The 27,470-nt window shown below is 43.0% G+C and overlaps 1 protein-coding gene across 2 annotated transcripts in view; it reads right to left on the bottom strand.

Annotated features, from left to right (window-relative positions):
- Garem1 (GRB2 associated regulator of MAPK1 subtype 1) overlaps positions 1-15,428 on the bottom strand; it is a 180,199-nt gene extending 164,771 nt beyond the window's left edge. For both annotated transcript variants that reach the window (XM_075969233.1, XM_075969234.1), the window contains exon 1: positions 14,958-15,428. In XM_075969233.1, the coding sequence (XP_075825348.1) occupies positions 14,958-15,078 (121 nt within the window). In that variant the 5' untranslated portion in view covers positions 15,079-15,428. The remainder of the gene's footprint in view (positions 1-14,957) is intronic.
- Positions 15,429-27,470: the final 12,042 nt, after the last annotated feature.

The following is a 27,470-nucleotide window of genomic DNA, read 5'->3' as shown; positions in this document are numbered from 1 at the left end:
ACACACTGAAAAATGTAAATAGCTTTCGATGAAATAGTTTAGACAAATATCAATGATCCACCTGCGAAATTTCAACACTACATTGTCTTCATCTATCCAATTTCTTTCTATTATGCCAATACACATAAATAATCTCAGCTAATAGATGGATGCCTTTGAGAATTGAGTGTGAAAAAAATCAGAGCCTTAGAAAAACTCTAGAATGTACATTTGTATGAACATGACTTATGTAACCCAGGACCACCCACATATAAGGAACATATATACAAGGAAAAGTTTTGAAGGTCTCTAAATTAGCAGAACTTAGAGCTCTTGCAGGAAGGAAAGAGGTTCTGGAGCTGAGATGTTTTCCTTGCCCAGAACCTGCTAGAAGACTGCAGTGTGAAGAATGAGGTGTGTGCACGTGTGTACACATCATATGATCTCAACGAGCCTGAAATAGAGCCATTCCCCTGGATTTCGATCTACCAAGTGGGACATCAACACTAGTCCCTGTGCAACCTGTGATAGATGGGAAGCTTGGATCTCTGCCCACAGCCGAGAATACAAATCTAGAATGGAATAAAATATTTAAGCACACACTATTCCAGCTTTATAAATTTCCTCAGGAAATTCAGAGTTGTGGCTCTGCTGAAATTTTGCACAAGACACATGCAATAAACAAAGTTTCAGAGAATACTTTCATTATTTATGCAAACACTATGAATTTTGAACCTGAGGTATGAGGCCCACATTGTTCTACATCTCTTCTAAAAAGGTTTAATTCTGGCCTCTGCAAGAGTGATTTAAAGGAATTAGGAAGACAATGCTAACAATTATTTTGGGAGAGATAAAATGTAAGAGAAACTTAAGTCTTTCAAAATGGACAGAAGTAGGTCACTATGGAGTCTGAGGGAAGTAGATGCATACACATTGAGAATAGTGTGCCCTTGTTTGTACGGAAAATAAGAGAACTACACGCTTAATTACAGAATCTAAAAGTGAGTACGACTTGTAAACCTCCTCTTAAATTGATTCTTCCCACATCCCTTCCTCTTACGCACACACACACACACACACACACACACACACACACACACACACACAGCAGCTTAGTAGAGAATCAATGTAAAACAAACTCGTCCCTAGGGAAAGCCTACTGCCAAAGCATCTGGACTCTGCTTCCAGACGGCGTTTAACAAGTTCCTATCGCTTCCAGACCTCACCAGGGCAGCCCTGCTTCAAAAGGAATTTAATTTTTTCTTTGCACAAACAAATATTGGATCTCCCATGGCCACTGGATGAGAAGAATACGTCAATACTAGAGAGACAGGTCTTCTACGACTTTTCTTTAGGGAATAAAGAGATTGTTTTCAGATCTCATTAACCTTTTATGTTCTTGGAACACAGCCCATGGTAATCTCTGAAAGACAGGTGCGGCTCAAGTGTGTTTTCCTACTGTTAAAAAGCAAAATAAATTCAACAAAGATAGCTCATATCAGTGGGTAAACAGATTTTTTTAATAACTAGGCTCACATAACAACAGCCTGTAAGAAAATAGAAATCTTACATCATATGCAAAAATTAATTCCAGATGGACTGAAGACATATTTGAAAATTTCAAATCTTCCTAAACCATCTAAAAGACTACACACACAATCTATGTTTCTGGGTGGATTTTCTTAATCAGGATTAAAGATGTCTATTTGTGTAAAAGTTAAAATCTGTTAAATGGAATAATACATGGTCAGCAGATACAATAAGTGTAAATAAAAATGTCCCCAGAGAATACAAATCCTACCTAGAAGGGTGGTGAAATGGCTTAGTGGTTGAAGGCCCTTGCTGCCAAGCTTGATGATCTGAGTTCATTCCCAGGGACCCTCACAAAAAAGTGAGAGAACAGACTCCTACAAGTGTCCTCTGCCCTCCATATGCACACACCATGCTCTGTATGCACCTACACACACACACACACACATACACACACACACACACACACGTTGATTCTCAGAGAAGAGATTTATGTATGTATGTAACAATAAGACCTCATTTCACTTACATCCATTAAGCTGGTAAGAACATCTTAAACTAAGGTTGACACAGCCTTGGGGAAGTGGTATTCCCACACGAGAATGTGACAGAGTAAGAATTGTGCGAGACTTCTCGGACTTCGTCTTATCAACCCTTATTAAATCAAACCCACTCACTCTATCATCTGGGCTTTGAATCTGATGTGAGACTCATTCTTTTCTCCCCCACTGCAAAGTTTGCTGCTTGATTGCGACATCATAACATTTGCGAAGACGATGATATGAGAGGTGGTAGAGAGGAGCAGACACAAACTAGAAGATTCTGGAAAACAGTGAAATCAATGACAAGGAGGTTTGGAGAGCTAATTACCGGGATTTCCAATCAAAGAGAATGAAGCTGGGTGTGGTGGTGCACACTTTTAATCCTTTTTTAATAAAAGCAGTCAACTTTTATTAAACAGTGACAGGATTGCGTACGTGTCTGGGTAAACGGTGACAGCGGGTGAATGCAGAGCTAGTATGAAGAACACACACTGGATTAAGTAGATTACAATCTGCTGGTTTGAATAAGAATGGCCCCATAGATAGATCTGAATGCTTAGTCACCAATGAGTGGCACTATTTGAAAGGATTAGAGGAATTAGGAGGTGTGGCCTTGTTGGAGGAAGTGTGTCCCTGGGGGTGGGCTTTCAGAAGCCTATGCCAAGCTCAGAGTCTCGCTCTGCTTGTAGATCAGGATGCAGTTCTCAGCTACTTCTGCCACACCACGCCTGCCTGCTGCCATGCTCCCTACCATGATCATAATGGACTAACTCTCTGAAACTGGGAGCAAAGCCCCAATTAAATGTTTTCTTTTATAAGAGCTGCCTTGATCATGATGTCTCTTCACAGCAATAAGACAATGACTAAGACAAATGGGCAGGCAAGGTTTCAAGGGTAGGAAGACTTGATGTAAAGGATGAAATAAGCTAGGTGAAGGTCACTACTCTTTAGGCTCTGCTTAGCCTGAAACTCCTTCGATATCAGAGTACTAATCTGTGCATAAGCTACTCAGATTACTCTCTTCCAGCGGAGTCTACGAAGACCAAAGGGTGAGGACGGAAGGGAGAACAAAAGGAGAGACATAGAAGGCTGGGATGAGCTTCCTCAGCCACGATGTAGTAAATTTGAGACGTTTCCTCTGGCAATAAAAGATTCTCTTTCAAAACTGTCACCTCTCCACGCTGATAGATACAGCTGCTTGTAAAGCCCTTCAGTGCAAAGTTGGCAGACTGAGATAATATTTTCTTTTCTGTCAATCACTGGCTGAGAGACCTGAGCCAGGCTTTCCTGACTCCCTTCTCCACAGACAGCATGGTGAAGACAGCGTTTGCACAGATGTTCACCAGAAGACAATGACATTCAAGCTCTTGCATTTGTTCGTCCCCACGTCTTGAAGTGCCCTGCTGTCATTCATCCTGAAGTACCAGTGCTTACACTCATGGCTGTAACACGCTGGAACCATGTTCTGGCTCACCCAGCTGGCCCACACATCACTTTGGGCATGTTATGGATTACATGCAAAAGAGAAGGCATGCGGTATTTTTAAATAATCATAACTATTCGATTACAAAAACAGAGGCAACGACTATTTAACAGTAAAAAAATGGAAAGAAAATTTAGAAAATGACTAACTTCTGATAAACTTGAGATTATCCATAAATATTCCATAGAAAACAACATAAAGTGCATTAAGATTTTTCTTATTATGATCACAAGATCTTTGCAAAAAAATTTTAATTGAATAAAAATCCCAAGAAATTCACAAAAAAGTTTATTATTGAAGCTAATTTAACTGTAACCAAAGAAACACTAATACAAATGGAAAAAGTATGTTTTTTTTAAATTATCTAAATTAACAGAGAATAAGAAATGACATACAAAGTGACAAGTTTACTCATCCTGGGCTCAACCAGTGGTTCTCAACCTGTGGGTCATGGCCCCCTTTTGGAAGCCACATCAGATAGCCAACATATCAGATATTTATATTATGATCCATAACAGTAGCAAAATTACAGTTATGAAGTAGCAACGAAAATAACTGTTGGTTGGTGGTCATCATAACATGTGGAACTATATGAAAAGGTGAAAGCATTGGGAAGGTTGGGAACCATGTGTCTAAACATTCCTAGCTGTGATTTACCAACACCTCACAATCTAAAAGCAACACTTTTGCTTCTGGGAGCCTCAAAGAATAATATGATAAGAAACTGACCGATGTAAATACAAATATGTTCTCAAAAACAGCACACTCAAAAGGCATGTCTTACAGCAGGAAAATGGTGAAAAAAACTAATGATGATTTACTGGCAAGGCACAAGTCCATTAACGTTAATAATTCTACCTTCCAGAAATAATAAAGTATAGCGCAGCAGTGTGCACGTCTGAGTGATGTACAGGCTGGTCCCACGTTTACATGTATTTTCTTTACATTCCACATCTGTCTTACATATCTGCCAAATACCAGTTGTTATCTAACAACCAATATGACCTTCGAGTTTAAAGCCAATATTCACTCTGCCTTCTTTTTCTATATTTTCAAAATTGCCTGTAACAAGGAAAATAGAAAATACTGTTTTAATTACAACTGTCACATCTTTCTGGTCAAGGGACCAGAATAGGGGGAAAATGTCTCTCAAATATTATACAGCTAATCCCACGAGTGCATCAGTCAGAGAGAAAGTAAAAAGTATACAAGTGGAAGCAAGAATAAGGTGGGGTGTGCTGTAGCCACTGACCCTAATAAATGCATAACCCTTTGTAGAATAAGGTGGGGTGTGCCCCAGCCACCGTTCCTACAGACGCATAACTCTTTGAGGCCTGCTTTTGGTACAGCATTCTCAGCTCTAATGACAGAGTTTCTTGGCTGGGGATGTAGCTCATGGTAGATTACTTGCCTAGCATGCGTAAGTCCTAATTACCACCCCCCAACAAACAAACAAGCAAGCAAACAGGCTTCTTAAATACAAGGGAGATCTCAGGGAGCCACGGCTGCTCTAAAACCCTTCTGAGTAACAGGCGGTCCCTCATGCCCAGTGCACCCATCTCTTGCCATAGGGACCCTCCGTCAGAAGTCAGACTTCAACTCTGCCTTCTGACACTTCCATGCCGAAGTGCCAACGTCCTGACCAATGAGATGTGAGCGAGATGTGGCAAGGAACTAGAACATACCCCTTGGCCCTTCTTGCTATGTGAGCCGCAGACAAAATAACTTACGGCTCCAGCAGCCATTCAGAAACATGAGGTCACCCTGACAGTGACAACAGCCTGAAGCAGGCAAAGCAGAAAGACAGAGGAACGGTGTAAATTTTCAACTCTGAACCTGGTGTGTCAGTCCTGGACAACACACCAATAGGCTTTTCCATGTTGTGTTAAGTCCCTGTGGTGTGTGTGTGTGTGTGTAATTTTCAACTTGTGATGCATGACTGAAATTAACCTTGACTGATATACATAACTATGATAAATGAGCTTCTGAAGTTACTGCCAAACCTATCTTCTGACTCCATCTTAACTGACCAAAACATGGGACCAAAATAAACAGAAAAAAATAAGGGCAGCCTCTTAACACAGCTTTCTGTTACTTGTTATTTTTAAGTAGGTAATTTGAACCTTCTAGGGCACCTCGCTCTCACATATGCACATGTGCCTCTCTCTCAACTCATTAAGTTGCTTTTTAACTTGGGCCTGGAGTTGACTGATTCTGCGGGATGCCCCAAGGTAAAAATGAATGTTGAATTCTTCTAAATGTGAACACCCTGAAACTGTCTGAAATAAGAGCTGAGAGCATGAGACTAAGGCTCAGAAATGACGGAGGAGTGGGCATATGCTAGTCCCTTGGTTCTGACCACTCTCACTGGTGTTTGGTGACTATAGGAGAAGGTAATTGACAGTGAGCATCACTTACAGAAGAAACAGCATCTGCAGAGACAGATGATCATGTGTCATGAAAGGTTTTCTCAGAAATTCTTCAACCTTTTTATGAATGGAAGACAGTCTCCACAATAGCCAGTGTTCGTACTGCCTAAACGCAAGTAGACGTGATCAAACGCAACAAAAATAACACAAAGGGGGTGACTCTTGACTATTATTTTGAGATATATAAATCTAGTCCCTTGATAGAAAAATAGCATGTTTCATTTCCAATATTTTAAAATTTGTTATTAAAGAAACTATCACCTTAATAAAGAAAATAAAAGTGTGTGGCTGAAGAAACTTTGTATCACGCTCAGAAAATTAACCAGCACACACAATCTCTCTAAACCTTTCCCACTCCCAACAATCCTCAGTGCAAGCTCAGTGTTACCCAGAATAACAAACATCTCCACAGTGGGAAGGAATTCATACTGCATTTTAAATTCAATAACATGGTACTTATTAAACAACCATTAAGCCATCCAAGCCCAAGTGGTGTTTAAATACTTCAATCTGGGTTTAACAATTAGCAGAATCAATTACAATGACTTGCCCTGTATTGTAAGGCAATTCATCCACAGTCCTGCAAAGGGCTTGCGAGTGTTGTTTTTCCTTCCTTTCCTATGACAGAATACTCCTTCAAGGGCATAAAAGGAAACTCATTGTCTGGGATTAAGACACTACAGTCAGTTTTATGGCTATTCTAGGAAGAAACAACTGCTTCAAATTAGCAACTATAGTCTTGTGGCACATTTGAACCAAGTGGTTTGCTTTGCTAAGAAATAAAATTGCTAGTGTCCATGATGAGATCCTGGGCAGCTAGAGAGATGGTTACCTCACTGGGCCTTTCTAGAGGTAAGAGATGACCAGTCTCAAGGATTACAGCATTCTAGTACAAACAAGGGGATCACGTGAGCACTATTGACATCAAAGTTTTAAAATTCAAAGGCATGTCCCCATGCAACATGGACAGTCACCTTCATGTTAGCATGACAGTTGATTTATTTAGTCAGTAAACTTTTATTTAGCCTAAAAATAAGTCACAATTTCTAAAAAGAATTTACTTAAAATACTATAACTAACAGCTCCATAAACCACTGTCTTATAAATTATGATGGTCTATGAGTTTCTTATTTTTCTTGTTGCTTGCCTAGAAGGTTGATTCTAATTTATAAACTTAATAATATAATATCTGCCTCAAATGGGACAAGGTGAACTGCTATTACAGGCCTGCAGATGTCTAAGGCCACACAGTTACTAACACTGAGATTTGCTCATTCATTTGTTAAATGCTTACCCAGAGTCTCCCATATGATGGGGTCTGTGTGAGGAACTGAGAGATAATAAAATGAGTTCTAGGTAACATTAACCTGAAGTTGGGGAAAAGATTCTTGTGGATTTCAGAGTAGAAGTGGGTAGGGAAGTGGGGGAGGCTTATACTCCATTGAAGAATTAATTTCTAGAAATGTAAAATGTTTTAGCAGGTATTTTGCATCTTCTTCAAGAATGATAAAATATGTAACCATGAATGGGAGTTACTTTTCATTTTGTACATAAGAGCTGGTGTACTAAAGACTGAGGGTCCTGTTAAGACCAGAGGGAGTTTACGAGTCTTCCACGAGCTGTGGTTTAGTAAGTGAAAAGACAGATCCCTCAGGGATAGCCAACAAAAATAAATGAGTTTGCAAGCTGGCCTACAAGAACTGGCTATTTTAGTAAGGCAGCCAATGAGAGAAAGAGACCCAAAATACTCCCTCTTCAACTGATGATGCAGACGATCACAGCAGTCGAAGCATTTTCCCAGATTCTCAATGCCAGTGTGGAAATGCATTTCATGTAAGACTTTCAAAACAACCACGGTTCTTGAATACAAAGACACTAAAGTAGCTATGGCCACCCTCGCCTCTTGGATCTAAATGTTTATCACCTTCCACTGCCTAAGACAACATCCTCTCCCATCCTGAGTTCATCACTTTTAGACATGGCCAGTAATCAGAGTAAGGGAGAACTAGGAAAACCTAGAAGTATACGGTGTATGAGAGAACATTAAACCGGCTTTCCCACCATGTACCTTATATACAAAAGTAACTATAGGCACTAAAAAGACCACTGATAGCCAAACCATGTAAACATACACTCGAATGTTTAAATGCCTCAGCTCATTACTTTGGTACCACATGACTGGATTCAGTTAAAAATCCTTCCTGACTTCAGCCCTCCTGGCCAAACCTTTAGTTAGTTTATAACACTTTCACACTGATGAAGACTTAGTTCTTTTTATAACCTGCAGATATCTAGGTATCTATAATTCACAGAAGGAACCAGGCTCAGCCACTTGGAGCATTTCTGTTCCTCCCTCTACTGTATAAGTGTACTACAATCTATTGGTTCCTTCTGCACTCTCAGATATGTGCAGAAGCCTCCCTTTGAAAGCATATAAGCATCTCTATGCCAATCTTAAATACGCATATATGATATTATGCAACATACATGTTATTCATATATGCTATTCACATTAACACCCCAAATAAGTAGATACACAAGACTGCTGGCTCCAAAGTTTTTCTCACTCCTATAATTCTAATATCTATAATAGGGAATTACATAGTATAGTCTTAAAGAATATTAGTTAATATTATAGACCCATTTACAAGACACATCAGAGGCAGGTATGTCTATTTTTCCTCCATGAAAAAAACTACAAATGAAAGAAATGAAGAAACCTGATCAAGATTGTACAAGAGAGTTCTTGACTCCAAATTCAACATCATTTAGCATCATTTTTATCTTCCCTGGGCTTATATATACACCCTTTATATTGGAAATACAGACTGCCAGAGAGAAATGAAGCCCTAGATAAGTATATATGCCTTCTGGGGCAATATTTTTACGTTGCTAGTTTAACAAAGCAACATTACACAGACACACACACAGACACACAGACACACACACACACACACATCAATCACAGAGCACTGTGTCAGAACTTACATGAATTTCAAAGGCAGAGCATGGATTTAGAAGGATCTCTGACATTTGCAAGCAGCCATTTGGAGCCCACTGGGGGGTCTAATTGTTCATATTTCTGCTTCTACAGTCTCCAGGTGCATAACTGATAAAAGTCACAGAACAACTCAGCACAATGCTAAACCCAAGTTCCCACTACCCAATACCCCAAGGCATAGAATCAGAATGGACTTCCCCCATAGCTAATACAATAGTTAATTTCCATAGTCAGCTTGACTGGATTAATAAACATGACCAGACTTATTACTGAGACATGCTTGGGGTGTATATGTTAGCTTTTTTCCAGAAAGAATCAGCTACAGGGAAAAGACTTACTCTGAATGTGGGAGGCACCACTTGGGGCTGGGATCCAGTCTGAAAATAAAAGTGAAGAAGAAAGCCATCCGGGTGTCTCCTATCCCTCTCTGCTTCCTGATCGCAGGGATGTGAGCAAGCAGCTTCCACAAGCTCCTGCGACCACAGCGCATGCCCCCATCACTAGGCCTTCCTCCCAGGATGACTAACATCCCTCAGACTGTGAGCCACAGTTAACCTTGTCTTCCTTAAGTTGCTTCTGGCTTGATACTGGGCCCCAGAGGGGAAAGAGTAACTAATACAATGAGGCAGGAGACTAGAGCTGTTTTATTTACCTGTTTTCAACTCATATCACCTTCTTTTTTCCTCTCTCCATCATTTTCTGCAGCCTTGGACTTCCTTTTCCTTTTGGAAACAAAGCCTTGACCTCTTTTTTTACTATCCTTGTACCAGCATTCTTCAAACTGTTCAAAGGTAAAACCAACTATTTCCAAGTTTCCTCAAAACTACAGGCCGGTGTATTTCCAGATTCCTCACTTACAAAGCTACTTAAAAGGCATTCTGCTTGGGCCATGACTATGGTGGAAGGACTTTTCTCCTGCAGGGACCACGTCTGTGATGATGGAATCTGCTCTTCACCTACCCCTCAATGGTCCTTTACCCACGAAATTCCAGTAACTCATATGTGATGTTTTCTCCCAGATCTTTCTCAAATACACTGGCCAGGGGTACAAAGATCGCAAGAGGATAAGCAAAGGAGACAACAGAAATACTGGTGCATATTGAGGGGTGAAAGTCACCAATATCTGAGTGATAATTTTTCTACCTCAAGAAATTCTGTCTATGCTGTGAGGGGTGTCTCGGGAATGAGCCCAGGGCCTCTTGCGTGTCAGGTAAGCACTCTATCACTAAACAATAGGCCCAGCCCTAATCCTTTCTTTACTTTAAGCTCTGATGGGTAAAGGTGCTTGCCACAAAAGCCTGATGCCCTGGGTTCAAGCCCGAGAGCTGACATAAAGAAGTATGAAAGGAGAAATCCCATAGCACACGGCTGTCCTCTTACCTCTACACACACACCACGCATGCCCCATCACAGAATAACACTGTCTCATTTTATTTTATTGACATCTGGAAACCTTCAAATTCTGAAGTGTTATGGTTAAAAAAGTACAAAATTCTATATTTAAATTTACTCTTTCTGTTTCAGAACTTGTCACAGAAGTGATCAATAAAGCCATTGGCTCTATGGGAACAGGTACCTGCTGCCAAGCCTGATCCCTGGGGCCTACCAGGTAGAAGGAGAGAAGCAATGCCTACAGGCTGTCCTCTGACCTCCACACTCACATCAGGGGATAAGCATACACACACATACACACGTACACACAAAACAAATATGATAAAAAAAATATGACATATTGGGAATCAAATAAAGATGTTACTAGAGCTTTTGAAATAACTATGTTTCTTAAAATGTGAATATTATAAAATACAAAGCATTCTTTGCATTGAAAGCAAAGATGAAAACTTTTAAAGAACAAGTTTAAAATGTGCTTAGGGCACAGGAGTTCATACAGTCTTTAAGGAAGAGAGAGAGGGGAAGCAAGGGAGAAAGGAAGGAATGGAAAAAGGGGGAGGGAGGATGGAGGGACAGGAAGGGGAGAAAAGGAAACTCTGAGCTAGGACTTCTACAAGATGAACTGAAAATGGGCAGCTTCTTCAGTCCCGGTTTTAGGCATGGACTGCTGGAATGGAGCAAGAGTTAGTATTTCTGGCTCTGAATGAATTTGTGGACCCTGATCCTACAAAGAATTTACAAGACTACAACCATTTAGAATACCTAACAGTGAGCTAATCAATTCTTGGGGTCGGCCTCGCTGAATGCAGCCATCCTATCAACTCTCCCAGGGAGAACCACTATACAGGCTTTTCTTTTGGGTTCCCCAGAAAGACTTGGGGCGGGGGGGGGGGGGACGACCCAGGAAGTCTCACCAATTGTATTTACCACTCAAAGACAAATTTCTTCACAGGAGAGCTAGCAAGATGGTTCAGTAGGTAAAGGCACTTGCTGCCAAGTCTGATGACCCAAGTTCTTTCCCCCACGTATTGGAAAGAGAGAATTGACTCCCACGAATTTTCCTCTGACCATCACATATGCATTGTGGCATGCATGTGCAAACACACACACACACACACACACACACACACACACAAATAAATGAAATTTAAAATTTCCATCATTGAGCCGGGCGGTACTGGCACATACCTTTAATCCCAGCAGGCGGGATATCTGAGTTCAAGGCCAGCCTGGTCTACAAGAGCTAGTTCCAGGATAGGCAGCAAATCTACAGAAAAACCCTATCACAAAAATCAAAATCAAAAACAAACACACACACACAAAAAAACAACCAACAAAAAAAAATTCCATCGTTGAACATATCAAGTTGAATGCATCTAACTGACCTGTCTTGCGCAAAGAATTGGAAAATTCTTTACATATTGTAGAGTTACTACCTTTTAAATAGTAAATGTACAAGGAAGCTATTTGAACAGATACAAATACAAGCCCCAAACACCACTTGTTTCCCTCACTTCCCTCTCTCTCCTTCTATAACCTCCCTTATTCCCTTCTCAGCCACTCCTTTGGGAAGCAGAAAGTCATCTACTTACGATGGATAACTCCAGCACTTACTTCGGTGCCTACACCACTTTAAAAACTGACTTTCTGGTCCTCAAGCTTTCAGACACAGTGAGGCTATTTAGAGCAGAAGTCAGACCCGCCCCATCCCGCTGCCTCTCCGCAGGAGCCTGTGATAAGGGGCAGCACAGAAGCTGCTGGAAACCCCACTGCTCATTCTGAAATTCATTGCTCAAGTTCTCTGCGTCCAGGCCCCCTAAATCCTTAAAGCAGGACTGCTGAGGAGCAGAAACAATGCGTGCAACATGTGGAAACACGCCTACATACAGCAGGCTCCGATGATCAACACTGACCGACTCCAACTTCCAGCGTTCTTTCACGACAGCTTTAAGGTGGACCCTATCTTCCTCTTGGCATAATGTCAACTTGTGGCATGTCTTTTCCATTTCTTTCTGGTTTCTTTTAAAGCAAATGATTTGTAAAAATTACTACTTTTCCTGTCTAAGCAGATGTTTGTGTGTTCGTGTGTGTCTAAAATATTCCCGTAGCATTAAAACTGGTCAAAAAAATACACACCACATTAGGATTCTACAAAGCCTGTGAGTTTACCAGGGGCATTTTAAACTATGCTAGCAAAGCCCTTAACCTGTCCTCAGTACTGCAGTGAAACTTGTTAATGTAAAGAATTTATGGTTTGGCTCTTTTAAAGTCTACCCAAATTAAATTGTTAAAATAATTGTCCCCCATCCCATCAGATTAGCAAAGATTTAAGAAGTAAATAAAGAGTAAACTACCATAGTAAGAATATGGGCCAGTGGTATTCCCACAATGCCTATGTTTGCATGAGTAACCCTTGGTCTTGAGAGCAATGGCAAGTGTATCACAGTTTTAAAGGGATTCGCATGTGCTTCCAGCAAGGTAGGAATACATTCTCACCCCCAAAAGAAGCCGACGTATAGGAATGCTTATTATCTCAGGATTTACAAGTATTAAAGAGGGAGAAGTAGAAGAAGAAGAAGGAGAAGAAGAAAAAGAAGCAACTTTAGGTCCATCAACGAGGGAGTAGATATAAACACAATTTAATGTCCACCAATAGGGAACCAGATAGATATATGTTATAGCCATTCCCATCGAATATTATGCAGCTATTAAAATCTATGCTAACAAAAAGGAGATGGCATTGGCTAATAAATAACCAGGGACACCGTAGTACTGGCTACAAGTATGACTTTGGTGTGCGGAAATCGCGAGAGGAATTTACAATAAAGAACTGAAATTACACATGGTAATCAAAATCCATCCCGAGGCTTGAAAGGACACAGTGTTAAGACTTGCAGCCCACATCCTAATTTGAAAAGAAGTGTGGGGTGAGCGCAGTGCTGATTCAGCTCCTTTTAATGAATGACAGGGATAGGAAAGTGGATAATGAGACTAAGAGTTGTGTCTGAGGCTCATACACAGCCTCTTTGCACTTTGACTTGGAGGAAGGCTGAGTGATTTGCATACTATATGCACCAGTGCTCTCTTGCCTAGCTAGGAAGTTTTGGCAGAGTTTGCAGCGATGAGGGAAGGTCTGGAAATGGAAAGGTAAAGATTCACAACCTGCCAAAACATACAGTTTTGCTCAGGGAAGGAGGAAATGAAACTGTGCACGCACACGCACAAACACACACACACCATACACACACCTGCAGATACATATTAAAGCACAACACACTTCGCCACCTCCATGCTAAGTAGAAATGCCTCAATATGCCATCTGTCCTCACCTCGATTCAACAGTTATTATCATCGTACACTTCGTTCTTAGTTTATAAACTCCCAGGTTATTCCCAGTGCCCACCACAACCACCACCACCAACCAGACAAGGACAGCAAGCATACCAATGTTGTTCTCCTGCTCTCACAACTTTCCTCTATGTTAATTCTCTTGTCAGTGTTTCCAGTGTCTAACCTAACCCCACAGACAAGCAATAGAGTAAGTCTTCCTCGGGGACATCTGTGTGTCTCCTGTGAAACACCCTTTTACTCTAGAAAGCAAGGTGTAAGGCAAGCGTCTGTGGCTGGAAGAAAGGATATCTTCTGCTCAAACCTGTTTTAATCGGACTTGCGTGTGACCAAGGCTCTATCTATACACTGCCTGCTGCCAGCCCGGGTCCCGCTGCCCTACAGCAAAGCAGACTTCTCCCTACAATCTGAAATCCCAAGAAGCCAACCCAGTGAAGTTACAGTGCAAAAAAACAGACACCATTTAAAATGTCCCCTCCAATGTCATAACTCTCAAACATAAAGGTGTCCACTTGACTGACAGTAGCAATCTACATATTTGTTTGCAGATGTCACCGTGCAGAATAATCTGTGTGTGTGTGTGTGGGGGGGGGGGTGTTCTTGGCTGTTTTCTTGTGGTCAGTTTCAGGAAATACAGGCATTTCTTGGTTCAGAGCTCAGATTGCAAATCAATATGTTTTAGTGGCTTAAAATATTTTTTTTCTAAGCTGGAAGCGCGCTAAGCTAATAATTAACCGTGAGCATACCATCACTTCTGCTAAAGACATTTTTTTGCACACAACCCTAAATCACTCGTTGTTGTGTTAAACAGAATAGACGAGCTGTAATAAAAGCTCTCCAAGAAACGTGATCGTTTTCATTGGGTCACCCGGGAGCTTTTCTGCAGCTTCTTGGCAGACATAGAGCGGGCCGGTTAGAGAGAGCACCCCAAACAAGATACCACCCAGAGCCCAATTATTTTTGTCAGAAAGTTGCCTAAGAAAACTTCAGGGTTCCCAGATTGAGTAATTCTTGCGTCCAAGGTTACTATCTGCAGGTTTCCACGATGTTGATTTTTTTTTAAGGTGCCCTTATTGACTGCACTACAAGGGTTCTGATTTGCACCTTTCTGGCGGCGGCGGCGGCTGGGGGGAATGAAGAGCAACGCGCCAGGGCTGCGGCAGCCTCGCAGGCCAAGTAGACGGCTAGGGGCGAACACTGCCCCCTCCCCGGACCCACCCTTCCTGGCACCCGCGCGCCCCGCCGGTACTCACCGCTGTCCAGCCGCGCGATCTGGGGCAGCCGGTAGGTGCTGACCAGCAGGTCGAGCGGCACAGCCACTGGGCTCCACTTCACATCCTTGAGGCTGCAGCCCAACGAGGGCACCGGGTCCATCTTCCCCGCCTCCCCCGGCCCCGCGCTCCCTCTCCCGCTCCACCGCTGGCTGGCGGGCGGCTTCGCTCTCCCGCCGCGGGCAGCCTGGCAGCGAGGCACAGCGGCGGGGACTCCGGCGCCCGGCTTCAGCGGCCACACCGAGGCATGGCTGGCGTCCCGCGCCCTCAAGCCAGGGGAGCACTGCAGGCGGTCCGGCTGGCTGCGGCGCCTCCCGCTCCGCCTCCCCTGGCCCCGGCTCTGCAGCTGCGGCGGCCGGCCGCCCGCCTCCTCCTCCTCGGCCCCCTCCTAGCCTCCGCCCCGAGCACTGTGTGAGGAGGAGCCGCGGGTCCGAGGAACGCCATAGCAGCGCTCCCGGCACTGACTAATCAACAAGGTGCAAGGGACGCCTGCGCAGCCCGCCCCGGCACCGCCTCCGTGCCCGCCTCCCACCGAGGACTCCGCCTCCGTCGGGCACAGGCTCCGCCTCCCCACCTCGGGCCTCGCCTCTTTGGCTCGGATACCGCCTCCACGCCTCTAGCTCCACCTCTCTGGAGCGCAGGCTTCACCTCCCTGAAGCTCGGCTCCACCACTAGCTCCGCCCACCTTCGAGTAGGTTCAATCTTCCACACGTCCCGCCCCCTAATGACCACGCCTTCTTCTAGCTCCGCCTCCCTCCACCTAGCCCCGCCTCCCCGGCCACAGCTCCCGCGGGCCCCGCCTCCCTCGCTCCGCCTTCCGCACATTTCTCTTGCTGGGAGCTCAGCCTCCCTCCGAGGCGGCTCCCGGGACTGCGGTGCCCGCTCGGCTGCTCTCCGCAAGCTTTGGCTCTCGCTCCCCCGTCCGACCGCTCGCGCGCCCTGCAGCTTCACCCAGCGCGTCCTTCCCGGAGCCCGCGGTGCAGCGCTCTTCGTGGTCTGCAGTGGAGAACTCTAATGTTGCCTCTGGCCAGCTGCAGGTTCTCTTGGCTTTAGGGACCCTGCCTAGCCTTCCACTGTGCTTTTTACTCAACTCTACAGACAGAGCTGGAAGTTTCTGTAATCAGCTCAAGCATGGCTGCAAGGCAGGGTACAAAAGAGCCTTACACGTAGAAAGCTGGGGAGTATGACCTACCAGGAGGCCACCCTCCTCCGATGTGCAGAGGGAAAGGGCCGCGAGGTTTTCTGAGAATCAGGGATAAATTCCCTTTCCTAAACATGCTACCAGAACTTTTGGGTATGTCACAAAACGACACAGCTCTTGGGAGACGGTGCTAGCAATCAATCCACAGGTTGCTTTCCATCATAATGCTGCCCACAGTTTTGAAACAGGATTTGCTTGGTGCTATAGGAGCTCAGATAATAGAAGGGATTGCAAAGTTCCTATTTTCCAGGCACACTCCGGACTTGTGTGTTGGTTTTTTTTTTCTTTTCTCACACGAAGTTCAATTAGGCGAGGTGAGCAATTGCTGAAGTGAACGTGTTCCTTCAACACATTTTCAGTTTTTGGTGTTCGGTATACAAAAGACAGAAAGCTTTCAGGGGCCAGGAAAGGGTCCACTGCCTCTTAGAAGGCTTAAGAAAAATCTGCCCTCATAAAGTAGTCAGTGCGTTTGCTTTTGAAGGAAAACACGAGATTTTGAGATTATTCCTTACTTCTTCCCGGGCCTCTCACTTTAGAATATTTGTTATATTATCTACTAACTCTTCTGCTAAAGTTTTCCATTCTGTGTCATTCATATTAATTTTTTCAGTTGTGAAGAAAAAAATTGCACCAGAGGTTCATAACTCACGTTTCAAAACCATAGTGTGCTGAGAACCAACTATTTTTTTGTAAATAATCATTCCTAGAAATAAAGCTTAGACTCAAAAAGAAGAAAGATCACAGAAAATATCTATGGTTAGATAAGGCCAGGGGTCCTTCATTTGTCCAGTAAGTAGGTCCTGATCTTTATATGGTAAACTGACTTTTTAAAAACATCACTTTCTGTTTCTAGTCTAATCTCCTTAAAAGCTTTGGAGAATATGAAAAGTAGTTCTCTCTCACAAAAAGGACTGGTGACCTATGACCTAAACACAAGACAAAAATAAAAAGATTAATGTAATCAGATTTGCTTTTAAGTCAATAAAGGTCTTATATTAGATTTGCTGTTATTGCTGACCTGGTAGAAAAGATTCATTTTAGCATTCAGTATTGAAGGGAAGAAGTTTTAATGAGCTAATTCCTGGTAAGTTTTACATCCTGAAGAAATCCTTTAGAAGGATATTAAGTATGAGGTGGAGCTCTAGTAAGACTATGAAAATATCAACTGAACTGTCAAAGTTCCAAATATGTTTTGAGGATTATTAAACCAGTATGAGGTATGTAAAAGCTCAAAAGCAGGGTGCAAGGGTGCTGTTGCTTGGATCTTAAATGTTTTCCTGGAGCCCATGGATTGGGGGCTGCTCAGAGATGGTGCAACCTGTAAGACATGGAGACTGATGAACAATCTCTAGGTTACTGGGGTGGGGTACCCCTGAGGAGAATAAACTGTGGGGCCCTGACTTCTTCGTTTCCCCCTCTTTTGCTTCCTTGATGTGATGAGGTGAGTTGTGTGATGGTGGCGCACAACTTTAATCCCAGCACCCTGCACGCAGAAGCAAGAGGATCTCTGTCAGTGTGAGGCTAGCCTGGTCTACAGAGTGAGTTCCAGGACAGCCAGGGCTACACAGAGACCCTGTCTTGAAAAACAAAGTACCTAGTCGTGATGAGGTGAAAGCTCTGCTCCATCTTATAGAGGCCCCAAAGCAGAGTCCAACCCATCATGGACCACACCAGAAACTTTAAAACTCTGAGTCAACTGGAAGCTGATTCATCTGAAGTATTTGTTATAATTGTTATAATAAAGGAAGGCTGACTAGCACAGCTGGTGAGACGCACAGCAGATTCTTTATGAGCATGCCTTATTTAGATAGTTAATGAGGGGGAGAGAGAGAAAACTTGTCACGTGTGTGCAGGTGCCCGTAGAGGCCAGAGTTATAAGTAGTTGTGAGCTGACTGATATGGGTGCTCAGAGCCAGACTCAGGTCCTCTAGAAGCATAGCAACTACTCTAAACCATGGTGGATGGTTAAAACTATCAACTCCAAGGCCAGTGAGATGACGCAGTGGATAAAGGCATTTGCTGCCAAGCTTGATAATGTGAGTTTCGTCTCCAGAGTTCACACGGTAGAAGGAAAGAACTGACTTCCACACACGTACATATGCAAGCTTAAATATTTAAATATTATATGCATGCAGTCCTTGTGTTCAGTCTGCCGTGTTGCTCCTGTATAGGATCTTGGGAAGCTGTGGTTTGTTCTTCTGAAAAATGTAAGTTATTAATAGTATTCCTCTCAGAGGGCTTGTGTGAGAATCTAATCATTTCATACACACTGAGAAATTAGCCTGATGTCTGATCCATGGAGAGCACTTTGCTATTACAGGTTGAGTATTCCTTATCTGAAATGCTTGAGACAAGTATTTCAGATTTGCTTGATGTGGGATTCCCCTTTGTATGACAATGTTTTATTACCATTGGTTAATAAAGAACTTCTTTGGCCTATGGCAGGGCAGAGTAGAACTAGGTGGGAAAACTAAACTGAATGCAGGGAGAAAGAAGGTGGAGTTGGACAAACACCATGCAGCTGCCGAAAGAGAAAGACGCTGGAACCTTACCGGTAGGACACAGCCTCATGGTGATATATAGATTAATAGAAATGGGTTAATTTAAGATATAAGCTAGAAAGATGCCTAAGCCATTGGCCAAACAGTGTTGTTTCTGTGTAATTATTCAGGTTTGAGCAGTCGGGAAATGAACAAGCAGTCTCTGTTTACATTTGCTTTTATTTTATAATATTTGCATATATTTAGATGCAGATACGTAAGGTGGCTTGAGGATGAGATCCTAGTTTAAATATGAAATCCATTTATTTTCATATATACCTTGGGTATATACTATTTTATATATTTTATGTATAACATTTATATTTCATATATTCCTAAACACCATGGTAGATTCTTTTTTATTTTATTGTAGGTGCTAAGGCTTGAATTCAGGGCTTCACATGTGCTCAGCATGTGCGCTACCCTTGAGTCCCATGATGGCAATTTTACATGTTTGCTGTTGTGCCTGTGACTGACATTTGAGGCCAACTATGGAATTTTTCACTTATCCTGTCAGTTCTCAAAGCTTGTAACTTTGGGACCTTCCTGACTTAGGATTTTGAATTAGGAATGTTCAGTCTGTGTTATTAAAAGTACTATTGGAGGGGACTGTTTTGGAGGATAGATGAAGAGACAGATTCAGATTGAAAGGCAGGCTTAGATTTAGGAAAACCAGCACGCAGTAGAGGAATAGCCCTCAAAAGGGAGACGTGATATAGGGTTTCCCTCCCTAATTTTAGAGTCTATGGAATGGATGAACCTCAGTAAGCCTGGCAGAACTGGCCTTGAGCCCAAGGGTGAACTGGACAGGAAATGCCTGCAGACTCTGACTAATCTAGCCTCCTAACTCTGTGCCCACTGTTCACAAATACATAGCTTGTTCATTCTCCACATTATCAGCACAGCAAGATAAAAACATTACATGTTGCTCTTCTCATATCGCAGTGTCCCGGAGAACATAATAATCTAGCGGTCAAACGTAATGACAAAGTTCATGGCCCTAATGATTCTCTGGAACTTCAGGCTCTTTTTTCTTTCTGTTAAATTCTGTGCTATTGCCAGAGATAACCTAGAAGTCACTCCATGGCTAAGTACTTGTACGGTGTCTGTGCCCCTGTTGTCTGAGGAATCGCGTATAAAGCCCTTTGTGCAACCGTATATTCTCTTACGTGGTTGATCTGCCTACCACAGCCTCATTTCTATTGGCTGCCTTCTGACATCGTTTGATGCCATGGCCATCTTGCTGTGCATGCCTTTGTAGGGATCCTCTCCGTCCGGACTGTCTTCTAGACTAATCTTTCTCCTTTTCTCTTCCTGGGGAATACCTCTTCTAGCTCCAGCTTCTTGTATTCAGCAAAATGTATACCCCTTGTCTGTGATACCGTTGCACCCAGCCATACCCTCTTCTACTATGTTAATTGCTGTCTCTTTTCACGTTGACTTTCGCTGTTAGAAGCCAAGTAGCTGTGGACATGGATGTATTAGATTCTTCTCTGTTCCTCCCACTCTTATTACCATACTTGGTACAGGGAAAGTGATGTTCGTTGAAATGACCAATCGCTAGCCTAGGTCAGCATATTCTGTGTTATTTCAGAGGTCTGTGCATCTCTTTATCATAAACAATCTATCAGGTCTAGATACTATCAAGACCTTTAAGATCCACAGCCATATGGACAACATTCACTGCTATTCATCTGAAAATTTGAGCCACTGCTTGATATCTCCACTCATAACAACATAAAGATTATGTCTACTGACTAGAGTTGTTATAATTATAGGCATGGTTAGCATGTTCATTGTTAACTTATTTGTGGTATCCCTTGCTATGACTGTCTCTCTAAAGGAAGTCTTTCGTTGGCTTTCCTAACGCTTAGCACATAGTAGGCACTACAGACGGAGGATATCTGTGTGAATATATATATCCCAAATGGACACCAAGAAATTTACTTTTGTAATTTCCTCTTCTTAACTTTTGATACAGGCTATGGCTTTCCTAAGTAGATCATTGAATAACACAGATGTTACAATGTTGTTGGAGGATGATGAAGAGAAACATCACAGCTGTTGTGGTGTATGTGAAAGCCAGAGGAAAATTGTACGAGTTGATTCTCTCTTCCCACCATGTGAATCCTGGGGATAGAATTCAATTGATAGGCTCAGTGGCAAATACCTTAACTCACTGAGTCATTTCTCTGTCTTTAGAATCATGATTTTAGGTAAGATTCTCTTGTTCTTTTTACTATTTTCAGCCCTTCAAAACAGATAACATTATGGTGAAAGTTATAGAAACTTCAAGAAGTCAGAAATAAAATGACAGATGACAAGAATTGAGTTGAGAAACAAATTGTTGAGTTTACCAAAGCCATCATGTATGTGTGTGAGAGAGAGAGAGACAGAGACAGAGAGACAGAGAGAGACAGAGAAAGAGAGACAGAGAGAGACAGAGGGAGACAGGGAGACAGAGAGACAGAGAGAGAGAGAGAGGTTAGCTTCACGGGTTATAAGGTCTAGTTTGTGAAGAAGTTGGCTCTTTGCAGGAGGTACTTTTACTTGAAGCAAGGGAAAGATCCCAGTTGGAGAATCCATATAGTTTGGGTAATTATGCAAGACTTCTCAGTGGCATGGTTAAGTGGACAGAGGTAGTCTATACAGCCCTAAAGCTTCAATAAATGCTCTCTAAGATGAAACTAAATTATTGAATCATTATTTGTTTTGCATGGTGATGATTTTTTTGAGGGATCTGTGGTTGTTTTGACTTTTTCAGTGCTAGGAATCAAACTAAGGGTCTTGTGCATGTCAAGACAAACTCTCTAGGTCAATAAATTGTTTTTAAAATATGCTCAGAATAATGGTCAAACAAAATTTAACTATTGTATCTCTAGTTAAATATATAAGCTAAGTTTTTTACACTTAGAAGAGTCTGTAGTTTGTTGCAAGATATTTGTACACTGTGTAATGTTGTTGTGATTGGTGTAATAAAAAGTTGAACGACCAATTGCTAGATTGGAGAGTACAGGCAGACAGACAACCCTGGTAAGAAAAAATTACCAGTCAGACACAGAAGAAACGATGGGCAGTACAGAGATGAAGTAAAAATATAGGTGAAAAATATGGATTAATTTAAATTATAAGAACTAGTTTAGAATAAGCCTTGACTAAGGCTGAGCTTTTATAATCAATAAGTCTCCCTGTTAAAAATCTGACTACAGTAGTTGGTGAAATAATTTAGATTTTTCCTCAATGAATTTATCTATTTAATGTCACAAAGTAAAGGTACAAGACATTCTATTTTGCTCTAATTAGTACCAAAATAAAATGATTCTATTATTAAATTATTAGTGCCAAAAAATCTTTTTAGACTGTGTGAGTCTGTGGCTCAGCCGACTCGAAGTCTCAGAGGTGTTTTTGTGTCAGAGGCAGTTTAGATGACTTGCAGCAAGTCTCTCCCTAGAAAGAGAAAGCGCTTTTTAGGTCTGCTGAAACAGCCTTCCCAGAAGGCCATCCCACCAGCATTCCTAAGTTACACAGTTTCTACTCTGTCTCTAGTGAGCCATGCAAGAAGGCTGGGTGGAGCTGGACTCCTCTGTCAGATATACCTGCGAACACTCATGAAAACCAGACATACTCGGTGCTCAGTGATACAGTGAGCTCACACTCAGTGACACAGTGAGCTCACACTCAGTGACACAGTGAGCTCACACTCAGTGATACAGTGAGCTCACACTCAGTGCCCAATGATAGAGTGAGCTCACACTCAGTGATATAGTGAGCTCACACTCAGTGACACAGTGAGCTCAGACTCAGTGATACAGTGAGCTCACACTCAGTGCCCAGTGATACAGTGAGCTCACACTCAGTGATACAGTGAGCTCACACTCAGTGACACAGCGAGCTCACACTCAGTGCCCAATGATAGAGTGAGCTCACACTCAGTGATACAGTGAGCTCACACTCAGTGCCCAGTGATACAGTGAGCTCACACTCAGTGATACAGTGAGTGCACACTCAGTGCCCAATGATACAGTGAGTGCACACTCAGTGCCCAATGATACAGTGAGCTCACACTCAGTGACACAGTGAGCTCACACTCAGTGATACAGTGAGCTCACACTCAGTGATACAGTGAGTGCACACTCGGTGATACAGTGGGCTCACACTCAGTGATACAGTGAGCTCACACTCAGTGATACAGTGAGCTCACACTCAGTGATACAGTGAGCTCACACTCAGTGACACAGTGAGCTCACACTCAGTGATACAGTGAGTGCACACTCAGTGATACAGTGAGCTCACACTCAGTGATACAGTGAGCTCACACTCAGTGATACAGTGGGCTCACACTCAGTGATACAGTGAGCTCACACTCAGTGATACAGTGGGCTCACACTCAGTGATACAGTGAGCTCACACTCAGTGATACAGTGGGCTCACACTCAGTGATACAGTGAGCTCACACTCAGTGATACAGTGGGCTCACACTCAGTGATACAGTGAGCTCACACTCAGTGATATAGTGAGCTCACACTCAGTGATACAGTGAGCTCACACTCAGTGATACAGTGGGCTCACACTCAGTGATACAGTGAGCTCACACTCAGTGATACAGTGAGCTCACACTCAGGGATACAGTGAGTGCACACTCAGTGATACAGTGAGTGCACACTCAGTGCCCAATGATACAGTGAGCTCACACTCAGTGACACAGTGATTGCACACTCAGTGATACAGTGAGTGCACACTCGGTGCTCAGTGATAGAGTGAGCTCACACTCAGTGACACAGCGAGCTCACACTCAGTGCCCAATGATACAGTGAGCTCACACTCAGTGATACAGTGAGCTCACACTCAGTGATACAGCGAGCTCACACTCAGTGATACAGTGCGTGCACACTCGGTGCTCAGTGATACAGTGGGCTCACACTCAGTGATACAGTGAGCTCACACTCAGTGATACAGTGAGCTCACACTCAGTGATACAGTGAGCTCACACTCAGTGACACAGTGAGCTCACACTCAGTGATACAGTGAACTCACACTCAGTGACACAGCGAGCGTGTACTCAGTGCTCAAGTTGGTAGCCCCGTGTTCCTGTCCTCAAACTCCTCCTGCTACTGTGACCGTCTAGTAAGCAGCAGTATAAACTGAGTGTACTTACTGAGGTGTGGGTCTACAAAGGGCAAGAATACTTAATAGGAATGGACAACATGGCTTGGTGGATGAAGGAACTTGACAACTTGAGTTCAATCCCTGAGACCCTGTGTTAGTTACTTTTTGATCCCTAATAGAAAACAAACTACACCATGATTGAGTTGGAGAACTAGCCCTGCCCCTCATCGACTGCAGCATATAAGAGAGCCGGCTCTATACCACATCTGGGCAGCACACTAGAGCTAATCCTATTGTAGGGGATGCAGGTGAGTCAGTCCAGAAGGCGTGAGAGCAGCAGAGTTTACCCCTCCACCCTCCAGTTTTGCTATTTGTGGCAGGCTAGAGAGTTGGCTTGGGGTCACAAGCCTTGCCCCTCGCTATCTGCAGTGCACTGGAGAGCAGGCCCTACACCCCACCTAGACAGATGTTAGAGCTAACACTATTGTAGAGGGCACTGGTGCAACATCCCTGAGAATGTGAGAGCAATAGAACTGACCCCAGCCCTACAGCCGTCAGGAAAGAGGGCTCTGCACCTTGCCTGGACAAAACAATATAGCTGACCCTGATGGTGTGAGTGTGGGTGACCTGGATCTGAGGACCTGAGAGCAGAAGACCTGGCACTGTCCCTCGCTGCAGGCTGCACTGGGTGGACAGACTGAGCCAGTGCAGAACAGCTCACCTAGGTGGTGGTCATGGAGGAAATCTGCTGGACTGACCTACACAGCCACCACCCAGGCCAGAACCAGGGCTATGAGTTGGCCCACCCCAACATCTACCTCATCCATGAATTGTTGGACCATGTGAAGGGGATGAAGTTACAGAAATAAGACTGCAGGAACTCCATGACACAGGACAACAAACAGGACAGCCAAGAGGAGCCCCAAGGACGGACCATTCTGAACAGTGTAGCTGAAGCCAGAGGCTTCAGGCCAGACCAGAGACCCATGACAATCAACACTTAAGAAGTAAACATGAACAGTCTACAGGTAAACTGTGTGGCTCAGCGGGCTACACTGCAGCTGACAAGATGAGAGTCTTCTCTTTCATTTATTTATTTGTTGTTGGTAGTGGTAGTTGGTTGGTTTGGTATTTGATTTTTTTAAAAATTTTATTGTGTGTGTGTGTGGGAGGGGAAGGTTGCATAGTCAGATGCAAGGGGATAGGGAGATAAATGGAATCCGGATGTGAAATCCACAAAGAATCAATAAAAGTTAACAAACAAACAACAACAATAAAAACAAAACAGAACCCCACCATGACCAAGGCAGCTTAAAGAAGGAGGTTTTATTTGGGCTTATGGTTCCAGAGGGTTAGAGTCTGTGAAGTGGGGTGGAGGCAGCCGTGGGGCAGCCATGCTGCTGGAGCAGCAGGTGAGACTTCACATCTTGAACTGCAAACCCAAAGCAGAGAGTGAACTAGAAATGGCTGGGATCTTTAAAATCTCAAATCTTGCCTCCAGTGATGTGTTTACCACAGCAAAGCCTCATCTCCTAAATCTACCCAAACAGCACCACCAACTGGGGACCAAGTGTTCAAATGCCTAAGACTGTAGGGGACATTTATTACTCAGGTCACTGGAGATTCATATGGTAGAGTTCCATACATGTTCTGCGATACACACACACATGGAAGGAGGTAGAGAAAATTGAGAGAGAGACAGGAGAGAGAGAGTGAGAGAGAGAGAGGCCAAATAAATCGATATAATAAAAAAGATACTGTACCTTTAAATAAAGAGAATAATTAATGAGAGCCACAAGTCTGGATAAATTCTTCCCACATTTTATATTTTTGGCCATGAGCCTAACCCTTAACAGCCAAACCATTTCACCAGCTCTCTTCCTGCTTTTGAAAAGAACACATATAAGTAGAAAAATAAGATAAAAATATACGAGGGCATAGAAGGAACCATCAGATGTTGGGGAAGAGTAGAGAGTATTTACCAGGTAGAGCTGTGAGGACTCTTGTTTTCCACACCTTTGTCAAGGCCTATGTGTGTGTTTCCTCTACAAAACAGCCCAGAAGTTTGACATTTTTCCTTTCTTGACTTTATCAGTAAGATGTATGTCTTTAATTTCCCTGCATCCTTACCATTAAATCTTATGGGGAGACAAAACCTATGAGGAGGTATCTAGCTTAAGTTGATTGGTGCTCACAGTCCCCAGGCATTTAAATGGGCACTGGGGAGTCATGGGGGCAGAAGCCATTGAGTTTCACTTTGCTCTAACTGTTTTGCTAATGTACTGGAAGATGTGTCATTAACGGGATTATGCAAACTCTCCTTGGGTCCTGTTGAAGGATCTGACACTCACAAAAGGCCCAATCTTCACTTGCCTTCTTCAAACTCCCATTCTATTTTAAGATACATTTATCTAGCACTACCTCAGATGCCAAAATACCTTTTTTAAAAACTACTTCAATTGTAGTAGAAATGTAAAATTCCACCTACCCTTTCTACATATTTTCTCATCTTATTGATGAATAATTTAGAGTCACATTTACACTTAGCACAGTTGTCCCTCTTCCAAGGACTCAAGTCATTTGCCACATTTTTACAAAGTTGATATGATGAGAATGAACTCTCTAAAAACAATACAGATTTTTGATATAGTAATAGAAAACCCACATTTTTACATTGATTTTTAATACCACAATTGCACTGTGCCTATCATAAGAACAAATATACTGAGTTGAAAATATTTACTATGTTCCAATTTATCAGTTACGTTTTTTTTTTTTTGTTTGTTTTTGAGATAAGGTTGTTGTGTAGCCCTGGCCACCCTGGAGCTCACTCTGTAGACCAGGCTGGCCTTGAACTCATATCCGCCTGCCTCTGCCTCCCAGGTGCTGGGATTAAAGGCGTGGGCCACCACCAACAGACAACTGTTACGTTTCTAACTTGTCAGAGTTTAATAAGAGAAAACGAAAGTATGGAAATTGTTGAAGTAACAGACAGAGGTGTTCTTTTGTTGATGTGTCTATCCCAGGAACTGATGCCCTTCCAAAAGGGAAACAGACAGTGATGTGCCCCTCTATCCTTTGACTACATTTTAAAGTATACTTTAATTAAACTGCACATAAATGCCCTTAGCTCATTACCCAGTCTTCATCCATCCATCTACCAATCTACCCACTTGTTCAATAAGTGTTTATAGCATTCATATATGTGAGGCACCCTCCAAGCCAGTGGGGACAGAAAGACATGTTCATGGGAGAGCCAGAAACACTATAATTAAAATCCATGGAGACAAGAAGGGTGGCGTTGGGGTATTGCAAAGAGAGTCTCCTCTTTGGAGAAGATAGCCTTCTAGAGACTCCTGCTACAGTCCAAGACTCCAGACCATGACAAGGCATGGGAAGAGGACTAGGAAGGGGCCAGTGTGTGGAATACCACTGAGGCTAGGGCAGTCCATTGTCCAGGAGAACCACTCTAGCTAGTTTGGTTTTCCTGTATCATGAGATATGAGCTAGGGAGTAGCTGAGATGAGAGAGAGAATTCGACAGGATTCGGATCACCCATGCCCATCCTGTGAAGGGACATTAGCGTTATCATCACAGAAGACCTGTAATAGATAATCTACTGTGTAAGGGAGGGCTACTGGAATAGCA

This window comes from Microtus pennsylvanicus, chromosome 4 (genome assembly GCF_037038515.1).
Source record: "Microtus pennsylvanicus isolate mMicPen1 chromosome 4, mMicPen1.hap1, whole genome shotgun sequence".
Classification (NCBI taxonomy): domain Eukaryota; kingdom Metazoa; phylum Chordata; class Mammalia; order Rodentia; family Cricetidae; genus Microtus; species Microtus pennsylvanicus.
This window is presented reverse-complemented; position numbering and strand designations above follow the sequence as displayed.